Source organism: Durotheca rogersii (assembly GCF_024521655.1).
Source record: "Durotheca rogersii strain YMJ 92031201 chromosome Unknown GGS23scaffold_5, whole genome shotgun sequence".
Taxonomy (NCBI): Eukaryota; Fungi; Ascomycota; class Sordariomycetes; order Xylariales; family Xylariaceae; genus Durotheca; species Durotheca rogersii.
The window spans coordinates 1,674,563-1,689,185 of NW_026251236.1; the positions used below are offsets into that span (position 1 = coordinate 1,674,563).

Consider the following 14,623-nt stretch of genomic DNA (forward strand, 5'->3'; position numbering starts at 1 on the left):
CTTGGTCGGGCTTCACATCAGGTTCCCATAGAGTATAACTTAGGAATTGGCCCAAATTAGCCGTTGCGAGAAACCGCGGCAGAAAGAGAATAACAGATGGGTCGAAATTAAACAGAATGCATCGTGAAGTTCGATTCAATATTACCTACCACAACTATGTTGGGAAGGCAGACAGCAGACAGATTACGATGGGAAAATGTGCCTAACGTCGAAGTGGTAGGTATGTTAGCGGTACCTAGCGTATAGGCTGACAGTGGTAGTTTCAGCGGAGGTATCGCCGCGGTTTTAGGCGCACATGCCTACTAGAACAGTGCGCCACGGCTGAGCCACCAATCCGACATAGAACCGTAGCATATATACGTATATACATGCAGACACGGCCCTGTTTGCTTCGCGACACTACGCCATACGTCCTGATAAACAGAACTGAGAAAAGAATTTGAAATATATATATATATATAGAGAGAGAGAGAGAGAGAGAATAGGCCATACCAAAGGTCTTCTAGAAGAAAACCCCCTTACTAGGTGTGGGGAGACCGAAGACCTCGCCTCCGTTCCCCACCCCTTTCCCCGCCTCGTTATCTGCCCGGTGTCTGGCGATGATAAAGCGGCCAATCGTCATTGGTGGCGCCTCGCCCTCGCCTCCTAGAATAGGAAATGAATGACTTGGCACGGCGGGATCCCTGGCACAAAGCCGGCTTTGTGTGGGAATCCAAAGGGATGGGATCGATCTGGGGCCTCCAAGACGGCGATGTAGACAACAACTCGCCATCCCATGTGTTGTGTATGTAGGGCAACCAGCCGGCCGAGGCGAGCAGAAAGGGATGCCTATCTACCTATATCTCCTCGGTGACCTGGCGCCGCAGGGACAATACGCAGCGAAGAGTACCCACGTGCCGATCTGACGTAACTATCAATAACTGGCCTTCGTAGATACGAGGCGAGTCCAACGATTCGGGCGAGACTCGTCGAGATGCCGAGGTGTTGTTTGCTGTCTAGGGGCGGCGATGAAAAGGTGATCGTAGGCGGGATCCCACATAAGACTGCCAGCCACTCAGGATCTGCCACTCCAAAATCTCAATGTGGTTCGCCGGGGAGGTTTTTGGCTGCCGCTACCCTCTACCAGGTGTCTCGGACTTAACGTGCCACAGCATGGACGGCACTGCGCATGGCGTCGTATTTCGAATCTACCTACATCGACGCGTAGGCATCTCTCTGTTCGGATTTAACGACTGGAAAACGCACTGCCCCTTGCTCCCGCACCTCACCGACGAGGCAGCGATAGATACCAGATGCCACACAGATAAGAGCGACTTTGTTGATTGTCAACGCCCCCACAATTCTCGGTGGGAGATAATGGTGCTTAGTTTGTTACTACTCGCGAGGACGGATACCGAACCTATAGTAGGTCATGCTGTTGGAGGCCAAAAAGCTGGCAAGGAAAGTGACACGACTCCGGAACAACTGTGAAAGAAAAACCCGCTATTGACCGACGCACCCGCAGTCATCTATGTCTTTACAGCCACCACAATACCACACGAGGAGAAACAGCCTACTCCGTTCCGGACACCGTGTCGGCGAAGCCTCTGTTATCAGCCACGGGGGGTTATGCCAATAAGCTAACCTAGTCGCGGGCGGCGAGACCGTCGGTAGGGCATACTCGTAACCCTACAGAGCTGTGATCTCCTTTAATCAACGTAAGGTAAGATACAGCTAACTATGGGGGCAAGCAAGCTTTCGGCCTCATCAGCTGGGACGCCTGGGATCGTCGACGAGGCCTCCCCAGAGAAGAAGGTAGGTAGGTATATAAACCACGGCGCAGCTCGCCACGGCTTCCGTCTCGCAGATCTAGGGATCACATATACGCGTATATCCACACACACACACACACACACACGACAGGTCTCACCCACCAATGTCCAATACCTGCCAGTGAAAGCGCCTGCAGCTTCTCGTCAGGTGCCCCTCGACTCACAAAGTCGATAAGGGTACACACGTGCGACCCAGCCACTGTCCCCTCCCCCCCTCCACACCCTCACCTCTTTGTCCCTCGTAGGGGTGACTCGAAGCTCACAATACTCACCTCCCTGTCCACATTTCCTCACCTCTCCTCCTATCCTTACTCACCGAAACCGCCCCTTATCCTAACTTCGACCGAACGGTTCCTCCACCGCCGTACCGATCCGACTAGCGCAGCAGCAGCCATGGCGACCGCGGGCTCTCCGAGCAGCGCCTTCTCGTCCTCGCCCCCGGGCAGCGGGGACGCGGTCGCGCGCGCGAAGAGGGATTCCTTCGGCGCCGGCGAGGTCTCCGCGGCCGACCACGGCGCCGACACCGAGCTTAGGCGCCTCCTCAGCACCCGCCACCTGACCATGATCGCGCTCGGCTCCAGCATCGGCATGGGCCTGTGGCTCGGCAGCGGCCTCTCGCTCGCCAGCGGCGGCCCCGCCGGCATCTTCCTCGGCTACTGCCTCGCCGGCTCCATGATCTGGTGCGTCAGCCATTCCATCGGCGAGATGGCCTGCGCGTACCCGCTCCCCTCGGCCTTCGTGCAATGGACAGGTAAGAGAGCGCGCGACAGATGAATACCCCCTTCCCCCCTTCTCTCTTCCCCCTCTTTCCCCCTTTCCTTACCGCAGGTACGCGGCCTCGTTCTCGAGCGCGCGTCCCGGGCTGACCGGAACCCCGAAATGCAGGCAAGTTCGTCGACCGCTCTGCCGCCTTCGCGCTCGGGTGGTCCTACTGGTTCTCGTATTGGTAAGTACACACCACGCCTTGCCGTCCGATCCCGTCATTCCGTTTCCCAGTTCAACGTCGCCTGTGTCTTCGAGAGATTATGCGGAAAGCCGCTATCGCGCAACCCTCGCCCCCGAAAAGAGGGAAAGAAAAAGAGAAAAAGGGGGAGACCTGAATTGCATAATAGGGTGGCTGGGTCGGACGCGAACACGGTTTTCTCTATTCTCGTCTCTATTCTCGTTTCTTGTCTGTCTGTCTGTCTGTCTCTTTTTTTTTTTTTTTTTTGGCTTTACCGAGGGAAACCCCCGTAGTAACCGGCCCCGGCTTACGCCAACGCAGCATCTCCATCGCGAACGAGCTGCAGTCGGCCAACACGGTGATCCGGTTCTGGACGTCGGCGGTGCCGATCGCGGCGTGGATCTCGATCTGGCTGGCGGTGATCGTGCTGATCAACGTCGGGGCCGTGTCTGTGTTCGGCGAGATCGAGGTCGTCGCCAGCACCATCAAGTTCAGCTGGATCTTCGTCGTCATCGTCTCCATGATCGTCATGTCCGCCGGCGGCGCCGCCTACGGTCCCGTCGGCTTCCGCTACTGGAACGAGACCCCCTTCACCCACGGCTTCAAGGGCTTCCTCTCCGTCCTCCCCACCTGCATCTTCGCCATGGCCGGCTCCGAGAACTCCGGCCTCGTCGCCGCCGAGACCGCCAACCCCCGCCGCGCCGTCCCCCGCGCCGTCGGCTCCATCTGGCTCCGCCTCGCCCTCTTCTACCTCGTCGGCTCCCTCATGGTCACCATCAACGTCTCCCCCTTCAACCCCGACCTCTTCGGCGGCGACGGCACCAACTCCTCCCCCTTCGTCATCGCCTACCGCGACGCCGGCATCCCCGTCCTCGCCCACATGATGAACGCCGTCATCCTCATCTCCGTCATCTCGACCGGCTCCATCTCCGGCTACGGCGGCTCCCGCACCACCATGGGCCTCTCGTACCTCGGCATGGCGCCGAAGCGCTTCCAGCGCGCCGACCGCACCGGCCGCCCCTGGTACGGCCTCGTGCCGACCTTCGTGCTCGGCGGCGGCCTCGCCTACCTCAACGTCAGCGAGTCGGGCGCCGACGTCTTCGGCTGGTTCTCCAACCTGACCTCGCTCTTCACCCTCTTCGGCTGGGGCATGATCTGCCTGTCGCACCTCCGCTTCCGCCGCGCCTGGGCGCTCCGGGGCCGCACCCCCGCCGAGCTGCCCTGGAGGTCCTGGATCTACCCCTTGGGCCCCTGGTGGGGGCTCACCATGTGCATCCTGCTCATCATCGTCCAGTTCTACCTGTCCGTCTGGCCGCTCGGCAGCCCCCCGAGCGCCGAGAACTTCTTTGCCAATTACATATCCGTCATCGTTATCGTCGTCCTCTGGCTTGGTGCCCGCGTCTACTACCGCGGCCCCTGGTGGGTCGACCTCGACACCGTGCAACTAGATGAGGGCCGCCGGTTCTACGGAGAGGACGTCGAGAAGAGGCCGGCGACCGGCGTAAAGGGGCGCGCAAAGAGGATCGTCGGGGCCATTTTCAACTAGGTGGATGGCGTATTCCTTGCAGTATCGATATTCATTAGACAGTAACTGTATAGACTATGGAATATTTTCATGTTTTTCCCTCGTCTGTGTGATCTCATGTTTTCTCCATCGTGGTCACGTCATCTACGGAAGAGCCTCAACGTCCGTTCCATGTTAACGACCCCGGTATCCCAGAAGACGGGAAGCATACGGTTTTTAGCCCAACAAACGGTTCAGTATAACGTAGCGAATGTGTAAGTATGCATCGTATATGACACCTACATACTTGTCCGAATATGACCTAGTCGAAGCTCGCAACACGCCCACGCCAAGCCTACATGTATTACCGTGCTCTCGGACGAAAAAGGCAACGAAGCCTCCTATAGCAATTAACCTGTAGATATCCCGGAGAAAGGCGTGCTGCCCGCAAATACCGCGTTTCGATGCCGGTGGGTAAGAATTCAAGGTGGCAAATGAGCCCTCCATTTAGCCGCGGTAGCCACGGACCCGGCGGGTACAGAGACGATGCAACGTCCGAGACGAGGCACGATAGAACACAGGGGCGAGTAGATAGATCTGTGGCCTAGAAGGGTCTCCGGAGGGCTATTGATGAATTTCTATTCCGGCTCGTCAGGTATAGATTGCGTGCCATCCGGCGCCAATATGTACCCCTGAGGACAAACCCTGGGCCCTGTCTCGACGTCACTCGTATTAGATATTCGTCACTCACCCTGGCCCCAAGCAGATTCAAGACCCCAAAGCTGGATAGTATGCCGTACTCACCGCGCCGTAATACTCACTTGGGGACCTTTCGAAGCGCATACACTAGATCTTGTTTGTCCGGCTTCTCCGGAGCGATGTGGTTCGTATTCAGCCCTAAGCACAGCTCTCTGACGACTTGGGGGACCTAGAGTGGCCTGAGGGCCGACGTCTCTCCCGACCCAAGAGAAAGCTTCCCTAACACGGAATGCCCATCCCACCTGGTCTCTTACATGCGGAAATTTCATCGACAAAGCCTTGTTCATTTCTCTTGTCGCGAATTCCCTCGTATAGAGCATATTCTTTGTAGACGTTAAGACGTGAACAGGGTTCGACACTTTTCAGTAAAAGAAACACTCTTTGTTTGCAAAGGCAATGGTGGAAAGCTGAGCCTCAATGCGATTGTTACCAACCATATATAGAGGCTGCTGAAATCGACCTCATCGCCCTCTCTCCCAAAATATGCCTTGAGGTGTCTTCATCCCCTGTTCCCAAAACCTAACAATTCTGAAGATTCGCGTATACGTATATGCCTTAGTACCGTATATCCCTCTCGACGTTCACCAAGGTCATCGGAGATGCCCAAAACGGACTACCGGCTCCTACGAGCCCGCAGGCGTGTCTCGAAGACGACGTACCAGCTGTTCAATCGTAAGACAGGCTGCCACGGGACTGTGGTGCAGAACACCTCAAACGGTCGGTCAACAGTGACAGTCTACCATGGAACCAATTGCCGATGTCTTGATATACGTATGAGCGCCCTCGCCGAGCACGCTCAAAGGCGATACAAGCGACGCCATATCAAGGCCACGCGGCGCGATGACCTCCTCATAGCCATAAAACTCCGTCTGCCGAAGATGGGCATTCGCTATAAGATGCCCGTGAGTATAAAGCCTACCAGTACCGGTGCGGCCGACTCCAAAGAAGACGACAATGACGACCAGCCCGTCAGGGTCCTCGATGAGATGGGTAACGGCCAAGTGCTCGTCGAAGAATGGAAAAGCGCCGAGGCCTGGCGTCGAAGGACGATATGGAAGGACTGGTAATTCTCGATGCCGTAGGCTTTGTTTGGCAGTGATACTGATCTCCTCCACCTGCCAGCATAACGTATAGGCGAAAAGGTAAGTTGGGATCGAAAGCAAGTGAAGTGGCGGTTTCGATATAGTAAGGTATAGAGACTCGGATTTCTTGTGGAAATATACCGCTCGAGGTTGGTAGAAACCGATTATGTCAGCTCATGCAAATGGCTCTTATATGAAGTGACATGTAAGGCCTATCTTAAGAGACCTGACGGCAAGCGACGAGATCATCTATAAACAGCACATCACCGTAAACGTACCAAAACAGGTCGCTTGAGGTATTAGGGGCCCTACGAGTCTATCACGCCCCCAGATTGGACGGATCGGCATAGTTAGTAACCTCAGCGAAAGTAGACGGACGCCATCTGGCGCTGCTCTCGCTGGATCCCATGCGTATCATCATAACCATGTGGAGGGAAGTACAGGCTAAAGAATGCGACATGTTCTCTTGGTCGGCCCAGATAAGAGGACCTAATCTACGAAGCTCGAGGAAGCGTTCCATGCGAATTCTCTCTGCCTCCAGGTGCTTTCCGACATGTAAAAAGAATGCCTCGAGCTGGAAGAGGGAGTCGAGCAGGCAGTCTCGCGACCCCGTGCGTCTCGCAGCCATCACCGAGTCTTGGTAGGACCTTTCCGCCAAGGAGTAGTCGCCCCTGGCACATTGGACATAACCAAGCCAAACACAGCGAAATGATTCGTCCTTGGCTGCTAGCGAACCTGGATCTAAGGCTGTCAATGCTTCCTCGGCCTTATCCAAGCGTTGCTGTTCCAAATTCAACTTGCAGGTCGCCAATGCAATCTCCAATCTCAGTAAGGCGTGGAGGGGCCGATCAGGAAAATCGTTGCCGACATGAGACAAGCAACGCTCCAGACTTTGTAGTTGCTCTCGAGGGTCTTTTCGCCTCTCCACCACGTCAAAATAGTGAAGATATGTCTCCGTAGTTAAGGCATGGCCGGGTCCTAATCGTTCGGAGAATTCAGATTTGCAAAGATCTAAAACCCGACCAATGACATCCCGCAGGTCGACGTGAGAGGACTCGATAAGGCCTCTCCAGAATTTTGCGAGGGAATGGTTCGGGCCAAGGAGGGCTGGGGCGAGATCTTGGCAAAATCGTAGAAGCATGCCCCGAATTTCCTCTCGCCCGATTCGGTCAAGATGGGCGGCAGCCGAAAGCAATTTTGTGACGAGGTTCGGCGGAGGGTTCCTAAACACCCTCACCAGCATCGCAAAAGCCGTGTCGAGGGCACGACTGATGATGATGGGTTCTACCTGTCGCGTCACCGATAGAGCGGCGGTAATGGACCTGTCCAACAAAGAACTCAAGAGCGCCGAGGGCCCGTGCCGCCCCCGGGTATTCCAACAAGAGTCACTGGACCAAGACCAGATGCGAGTTTCAAAGCATTGATCCAAATAAAGGTGGAGCGCTCGGAACATGTCCTCGGAAGCAGGAAGCAGCCTGGTGCATCGCACAGCTGGCGACGGGCATGGTAGTAGTCGTATATCGCTTTTAGAGAGGAACGAAGGCCGAGACGACGGAGGTGATCGGCAGGAGACATCGCGCACTGCCTCGGGATTCGGCGCTGCACCGGCTTCGAGCTTCGCAAATATAGAGGGGTTCCTCGAGAGGTACACTTGAAGGCTACCGTGGTTCACCTCTCGGTCTCTGATGAAGAATACGACGGGCGGTCCGGCAGGGTCGTGGCGCTTTTTTAGATAGAGGATCTGAAGTACTTCGTCGAACCGCAAGTTTTTATACGCATTCCACGCCGAGAATCTCTTCTTATACATCGCAAGACTATCACGCATTAGTCAACCTCTCTCCAGCAGTCGCATTGGGCCTCGACAACTCATACGTAGCGAAGAAGCCATGGTGTTCTTCCATATGCGACTTGACCTCGTCAAGGGTCTTGTCTTCGTCGAGGTACAACCGCATGATGATGGCCTGTAGCCGGGCCCAGTCGTGCGAAGTAGCATAACGTTTTACCGGCGCGCCCGTCATGCTGACCGTATTATTAAGAGTTTGGGAAAGAGAGAAGCGCTAGCCAGTACCGAAGGGGGTTGTCGGAAGCTCAGAGGCCTCCGATGACGAGACGCTGGGTACTTCATACAGGCCATTTTATACAGAGAATCGAGACGGGCGCAGGACGGGCAGACTGGGTGCGAAGTACCGCAGGCGCGGCGGGTTCCTGGCCGTAGCAACAGTATGCGATATGAGGGCATCCTGGACCATGCCGGAGGTGGAACCGGGGCTCACCATCTGGCCCTAGCACCAATGGGTTAGAAGAATAAGGCCACGGCCCAATAACGGCAAAAGTTGCCTGCAGGCCGCATCTCCTAGCAGGAACATCTGGGCTGAAAGGAGACTCTGCGGGACTCGACGTGAGCTGAAAAAGCGACTGGGGTGCAGGAAAGTAATCCTGGGATTGGACGACGGCGAAGGCCCATGTGAAGAATTTAGAAAACCGCCGCTCCATCTTGCATCGGACATACACCATCGCGGCGTTACAGACCCAGTCCCAGAACATTGTCATACCCCCAGACCGTAAGAGATCATCGTGTGCTCCCGAATGACATTACGTTCGGACTGCCAAATGTCGGGCGGCGTTGCTGACCTGGCAAGACGAGTTGGCGGCTCAGCGACCGCCCCAGACGGCACTAGGTATAGCCAGGATCGAAGCCATCTCTCGATATAGAGCACTAGCACGCTCCGATGCGAGCTGAAAGCGCCTTGTCCGACACCGAGACGAGCACACGAAGGCGAACTTGGGGAAGTGGAAAAAGCAGCAGAAGGAAGATGATAACCCACAATTGGTGGTGACGATGACGGGTGATAAAAGAAGGGCAAGACGAGAGAAAGCGGGCGGGGCTCTGCCTGAGGTGCTTGGGGTACCTTAAATGCCGCCCAAGGTACATGTTGTGGTGCCCAGGTAGGATGGAGGTACCTAGATAGGGAGGTACCTCCAGCTCTCTTTCTGCTTACCTTCCACGATAGGTATGTACCTATCTAGGTGTCCCGAGTACCTCCTAGTAGACGTCAAGAGGCGTACGTGTAGAGGACTTAGGCCTTTCCCACGCAAGCCCCGAGAACGCCTCCTAACTTCCGATCTCTCTGTTAGCGCTTACCTAACCAACAGACACCTGTTCAAGCAAAAAAACCCCCCGAAGACAAGCAGAGAAAGCTTCATTGAGTGTCACCTCAGAAACAGTACATAAACAAAGTATGGCATTGCGCGTATCGGCATCTCCTCGCTCATACGGAGGTGAAAAACAGGTAGGTATAGAACATCCTTCTTATCTGTGTTGGCGATGCTGGTCTTAGCCTGTGCCATTCAAGGTACCTACCACGTACCTAAGGTACCTAGAGGTACCTATGTAGGGTACCTTGTGGGGGGTAAGCGCTGCCACGAGGGATCTTATTGGTTGGAAATTCATTAATTATTCCTGAGCATTTCGCGTGCCCGTCCCAAGACGCGCTTTCCTCACCCGGGCACGCGTCTCGGAAATTCCCCCCTCGTCCTGTTGATCGCCCGATCAGTAGCAACCAAGACTTCATTTTCTATACCTGCTCTGTATCCTATCCGCCATACGCCATACGCCGTCCCCTCACGCTCCTAGAGATACCCTCTACCCGCCCATCCTCGTGCTTCGTGCGCTCTCACACGCCGCTTGCCATCGCTCCCGAAAACTCGGACTAGTAGCCACGAGAACCCGAAGCCCGCTACCACGATGTTAAGGCAAGACTACAATCGCGTCGACCCCAAGAGGCGCCATGTCGATTATCGTAAGCAGCAATTCGCCGACCCGGCTTACAAGGAGACCGAGTATCCCCATCGTCTCAACTTCTACGAGACCCCCCCCACCGCGGACATCACCCTGGAGCAGTTTGAGCAATGGGCCATTGATAGGCTGCGGAGTATGTTGTGTCCTTGTTTCGTCGGCTTATTGCCGATAGTCGCCGTCCCAAATGCTGACTGTAGCTCATGACAAGTTCTTGCCGAGTTGGAAGCGTGCTCGTTCCGCAACAAAACCCCCGCCGAGACGGCGACGCACATGAAGCCGCTCCTCGACAAGTATCTCCGGCTCGACTCCAACTCGTCCGCCTCGTCAAAACTCTTCTCCGAGCGCCAGAAGGACCATTACAGCCACTTCATCCTTCGGCTAGCCTTCGCGTCGACCGAGGATCTGCGACGGAGATTTAGTCGCGTCGAGACCATGCTTTTCCGCCTGCGACTGAGCGAAGACGGCGGGCGCGAGCGCAATGCCTTCATCCAGAGCCTCAACTTAGACTGGGAGCCTGCCACTGATGAGGAGCGGACTAAGTACTCGGCTGAATTAACAGCAACGGCTGGGCTTAAAAAGGGAGGCGAAGAGGAGACCTATTTCAAAGTCGACTGGGAGCGAGTGCCAGAGCTAGTCGAAGCGAGGAGAGTCTTCCTGAGGGCCGGCCAGGCCTTCGTGCCTTCGAAAGAATTGCCGAGCATGGTAGCCGCCCAGTTCACGCAGAGGCTGGACCGCGCGCTAGAGGTCGGTCCCGTGCCCTTCTCCGTCTTAGCGCGGATATCCCCCAGCAGCCGAAGAAAGACTGACCCGTCAGCAGCTTACTGCGCGTGCCCTACCGCGGCTCGACGAAGACGACCGCCTTGCTCCCATCCTCGAGCACCTATCCAAGAACTTCATTACGCCCGACGCTTCGTTCGGCGCCAGCGGCAGCGGCCCTGCTGTTCCTGGTGCCGAGATAACGGCGCGAAGTATCGATGCGCTGTCCTCGCATTTCCCATTATGCATGCAGAACCTACACCGGTCGTTGCGCCGCGACGCGCACTTGAAGCACTACGGTCGTCTACAGTACACCCTCTTCCTGAAGGGAATAGGCCTCAACCTAGAGGAGTGCCTCGTGTTCTGGCGCAGCGCTTTCCACAAGGTTACGGACGACACCTTCAACAAGGAATACAGGTACAACGTGCGGCACTCGTACGGCGACGTTGGCGGGGATTCGATCCGTCGCGGCGGTGGTTATTCTCCGTTCTCGTGCCAGAAGATACTCACCGAGCACCCACCTGGTCCGGGGGAGGCGCACGGGTGTCCGTACCGACATTTCAACCTAGAGAATCTCACGGCGCTGCTGCAAGGAGTGGGCATATCTGATCGCGCCGTCTTGCAGGGCGTCAAGGAGGATAAGGACAACCAGAAATTTCACATGGCCTGCAATCGGTACGTTGCTCTCTATTCCTAGAACCCTGCCAAAGGCATTTCGTCTTTCCCTCGAGTTCTATCTGACCGTTCTTTCTCGCCCTTGCCGCGCATAGTGTGTTCGAGTACGTCCATAAGAACGAGCTTAAGAAGGCCAAGGACGAGAACCTCATGTCTGCGAGTCAACTTGAGACCATTGTCCATCCCAACGAATACTTCAGACGCAGTTATCTACTCAAGAATCTGGGGAAGGCGAATCAGAGCGACGACGTGAAGATGGAGGGTTCCTAGCAAGTGTATAGCTACCCAATTCGTTACGACATCCACGGGACAGACGGGGGAGTTTGGACAAGCTTGGAAATGGCACCACATGCATCGGCTTTCTCATCTTCATTTCTTTTTCTCCCCTCTCTCGTTATCTTCTACCTGGCAGGCACAAGAGAACCTGCTAGTAACTCTATCCATGAGGACACGAGCGGGATACAGCACTTGCATGTCGGCGTTACGGAATGCTCCGATAAATGCCTCACCGCGGCAAATGTAATTCGGGCATCGAGACGGTCTAGACGGCAACGGCGACGGCTGCGGGTGTTTACGTCTTTCTCAGCACCCCTCTGGAGACGCAATCAAGATCAAGCAATAGGGTGGATGGGAACAATTGCCGACATAGGCCGTAACGCGCAAGCCTGGACGGGAGAAACCGCGTTGTCGAAATCGCCGACCTACCAATCTACCCCAGTCCTACCTGGACGTAATACTGTAGGGTAGATAGGGGTATGGAACGGGTCGCACGACGTGGGAGGGAGCAAAACGTGGCGGCGATGAAAGGGCAGTTTGAGGGTCCAAAAGGTTACATTGGGTATATCTGCCTCTTGGCTACCACCCAGTGGGATCTCGCGAGAGGACCCTGAGAAGTCCCTGCAGAAATCCCGCTTTCTCGTCGTGCGGCGAGGTGGGCACGATGATGCCCACAACACCCTCTTTCTAAGCTGCCGTCTCTTCTCTCTCCGCCAACGGGCTCCCAGCACGCGCGCCGCACACCACCTCGAGACAATTCACCAATTCATCCCACCGCTCTCGTCGTCTAAATCGGCAAATCTCGCGTCGGTGCCCTGTAGGTAGGACCGAGCTGTACCGTGGACGGAAAGAGAGACAGATGCCTCCCTACTTACACATACCTAACCTGCCCGACGCCCAAATAGGCGTGTTCTCTTCCTCGTAAGAAAAGCCACTGCCCGCATTAACACAGCACTCGGACGGACAGCCATGTATATACACACACGCAGCTACACGTGTACTGCGACAATCCTACCCAACAAAACGTATGAAGGATTGCGGGCGTCAGATAGCAATTCAGGGATGCATGAGGCTATGTCGGTTTGGAGGCGGTGCTACATATAGGTTAGACATACATACATAACGTACGTATCTACTGATAGTCTCTAGGTGTCGGGGTCCTTCGGGATCGACCCGAACGAGAAGTGCCGGCGTGCCGCGGTCTCGGATATGGCTGCATTGCGTCACGCCTAGCACTGCGACGTATATATACCACCCATCGTCCAAGCCGCTCTCTTGTTGTCTTATCTATGCCTTCGTGTTTTACAACAGGTCTGTTATCTCTTGTCTCACCGGGACATCTCTAGCCTTCGGGTAGCGATTCGTGGATCTTGAAGCATAATGTCGAACAGGGAGGGCCCCGAGGGTGATCGCTAGGGGAACACCGGCATGCCGGATCGGGATCGATAGGTAAGGTAGCCAGGTAGTTAGACAGGCGGGTATCTACGAGCTGCCCGTCTGGCCAGAAGAGAGACTCCCCCCCCCTTTTACTTTCCCGGTTGGACTGCCGGATACCGGCTCACGGACCGGACTCCGCATCTCTGGGCGTGAACGTAGGAGATAAGGCGCCGTTACAACGAGACAGCAACACACGAAAGGCTATTGGTAACCAAGACTAGCTCAAGTTGAGTCTCTCGCGGCCTGGCATTGGCGGGTAACTTAGCTTACAACGGGACAGGTGCGTGTTTCTACAGTCGGCATACTATTACGTACCTACGGCCTGATAGTCCTAGTAGGGAGTTAATTGTAGTAATAGTAAGTCGGTTCCTATTCGGCATGTGGTCTATTTCTTGACAAGTCACCGTAGTCCAACATACTCTCACAACATCGACCTTGGTGAACCAACCTAACGATGACTCGCTGGCTCCTATGGCGAAGTCTACCTAGCCACATACGTAGCCAATCTAGCTGTCCAATACAGCCCAACGTATTCACGCCATGTAGATAGCCATGGCATCATGAGTTGCCCCAGTCGAAGCATCGGGGAACAGCGTGGAACAGCTTACTATCTACACACGTAGGCCCCGCCCCGCAACACACGCGTGCGCGCACCCCAAACTCCGATGACAAATGTCCTGGAGCTCTCTCCACGTCGTCGAGCTCCTGAAAGGCTCTTCTACTGCACGGAACTGACTAGGCAAGGCCGACAGCGAGAGCAGCGTTGGGGAAATAAGGCTAATGGCACCGTCACTCTCACACACCAACTCAGCCATAGCGCCTAAGCCGCCGTGCTCTTGCGTCCTAAGATGCTTCACCTACCTAAACTGCCTACCTATCCTGCCCAACCTACCCCGCGAAAGAAGGGAGGGAGGAAGGTGAGATATATCGTCGTCGTCATCGTGGACCAAGTGGGATTCGGCGGCTCTGTAGGCCGAGCTGGCCCGGATGCTAAGGTAGCTAGAAACAGATGCCACGATACAGGCCTACTTGCTTGCCTCATCTCATAGTAAACGATCAAACTGACGGATGGACACGGTAGCCGGCGTAGAAACTCCGGCCGGGCCTATCACCAGCGCACAAAGACGCACGTACGTGCGCGCATACGCACGCACACCGCCTACACGCTACGTACCTACATACGCGTAGCCCTGCTTGCTTACTGCCTACGGCAGATACGTGCTTATCTGCGTACGTCGCGGGTATGTCGTGAGCTATAATTCCTGTCGCTCGGCGTCGCGGCCGCAGCCCATCCGGTGCTGCCATTGCAGAGCGGGAGGGAGGAAGAGAGGCCAGTGTTGGGCAGCGTGTCCGCGCACGCCCCGTCCGAAGCTCGGGCGGGATATGGGCGCGGATGCCGTCTGACCACCACCACCACGGCGAGCAGCACCTGCGGCCGGGAGCGTCGCGTCCGCTGACGCCATCACGACCCTCGCCGTCGTCGTCACTGCGGCCCGGCACCTGTCGTGGTCCCTACGTGCAGATCTTACTCACATCCCTACCTGCCTACCCTAGGTACTACTACTGCCTTACATGCATGGC

General features: G+C 55.9%; 4 protein-coding genes across 4 annotated transcripts; 3 read left to right on the top strand and 1 right to left on the bottom strand.

Moving 5' to 3' along the window:
* The first annotated feature begins 2,095 nt into the window (after window positions 1-2,095).
* Window positions 2,096-4,398, top strand: GGS23DRAFT_425333 (amino acid permease/ SLC12A domain-containing protein). The gene is made up of 3 exons (XM_051513796.1): window positions 2,096-2,562; window positions 2,697-2,757; window positions 3,076-4,398. The coding sequence occupies exons 1-3, from the start codon at window positions 2,205-2,207 to the stop codon at window positions 4,298-4,300; spliced, it is 1,644 nt and encodes a 547-aa protein (XP_051374105.1). The 5' UTR covers window positions 2,096-2,204; the 3' UTR covers window positions 4,301-4,398.
* Window positions 4,399-5,476: 1,078 nt separating this feature from the next.
* GGS23DRAFT_425327 (uncharacterized protein) lies at window positions 5,477-6,251 on the top strand. The gene has a single exon (XM_051513795.1). The coding sequence runs from the start codon at window positions 5,617-5,619 to the stop codon at window positions 6,082-6,084; it is 468 nt and encodes a 155-aa protein (XP_051374106.1). The 5' UTR covers window positions 5,477-5,616; the 3' UTR covers window positions 6,085-6,251.
* GGS23DRAFT_425475 (uncharacterized protein) lies at window positions 6,252-8,771 on the bottom strand. The gene is made up of 4 exons (XM_051513797.1): window positions 8,609-8,771; window positions 8,299-8,381; window positions 7,972-8,211; window positions 6,252-7,913 (listed from the first exon to the last, which is right to left on the bottom strand). The coding sequence occupies exons 3-4, from the start codon at window positions 8,115-8,117 to the stop codon at window positions 6,419-6,421; spliced, it is 1,641 nt and encodes a 546-aa protein (XP_051374107.1). The 5' UTR covers window positions 8,118-8,211; window positions 8,299-8,381; window positions 8,609-8,771; the 3' UTR covers window positions 6,252-6,418.
* Window positions 8,772-9,844: 1,073 nt separating this feature from the next.
* On the top strand, window positions 9,845-11,599 carry GGS23DRAFT_603970 (DNA primase, large subunit; the record flags this gene model as incomplete). The annotated part of the gene is made up of 4 exons (XM_051519544.1): window positions 9,845-10,031; window positions 10,107-10,642; window positions 10,716-11,329; window positions 11,425-11,599. The coding sequence occupies 4 exons, from the start codon at window positions 9,845-9,847 to the stop codon at window positions 11,597-11,599; spliced, it is 1,512 nt and encodes a 503-aa protein (XP_051374108.1).
* Between the last annotated feature and the right edge of the window lie 3,024 nt (window positions 11,600-14,623).

What these genes read in the sequence shown, in the direction of transcription:
- GGS23DRAFT_425475 (XM_051513797.1), bottom strand. Translation starts at nt 8,117, where the DNA reads ATGACGGGCGCGCCGGTAAAACGTTATGCTACTTCGCACGACTGGGCC. An exon ending in CACCATGGCTTCTTCGCTAC is followed by an intron (nt 7,914 to 7,971) that starts GTATGAGTTGTC and finishes AATGCGTGATAG; the next exon opens with TCTTGCGATGTATAAGAAGA.
- GGS23DRAFT_425327 (XM_051513795.1), top strand. Translation starts at nt 5,617, where the DNA reads ATGCCCAAAACGGACTACCGGCTCCTACGAGCCCGCAGGCGTGTCTCG.
- GGS23DRAFT_425333 (XM_051513796.1), top strand. Translation starts at nt 2,205, where the DNA reads ATGGCGACCGCGGGCTCTCCGAGCAGCGCCTTCTCGTCCTCGCCCCCG. An exon ending in GGCCTTCGTGCAATGGACAG is followed by an intron (nt 2,563 to 2,696) that starts GTAAGAGAGCGC and finishes CCCGAAATGCAG; the next exon opens with GCAAGTTCGTCGACCGCTCT. An exon ending in TCCTACTGGTTCTCGTATTG is followed by an intron (nt 2,758 to 3,075) that starts GTAAGTACACAC and finishes ACGCCAACGCAG; the next exon opens with CATCTCCATCGCGAACGAGC.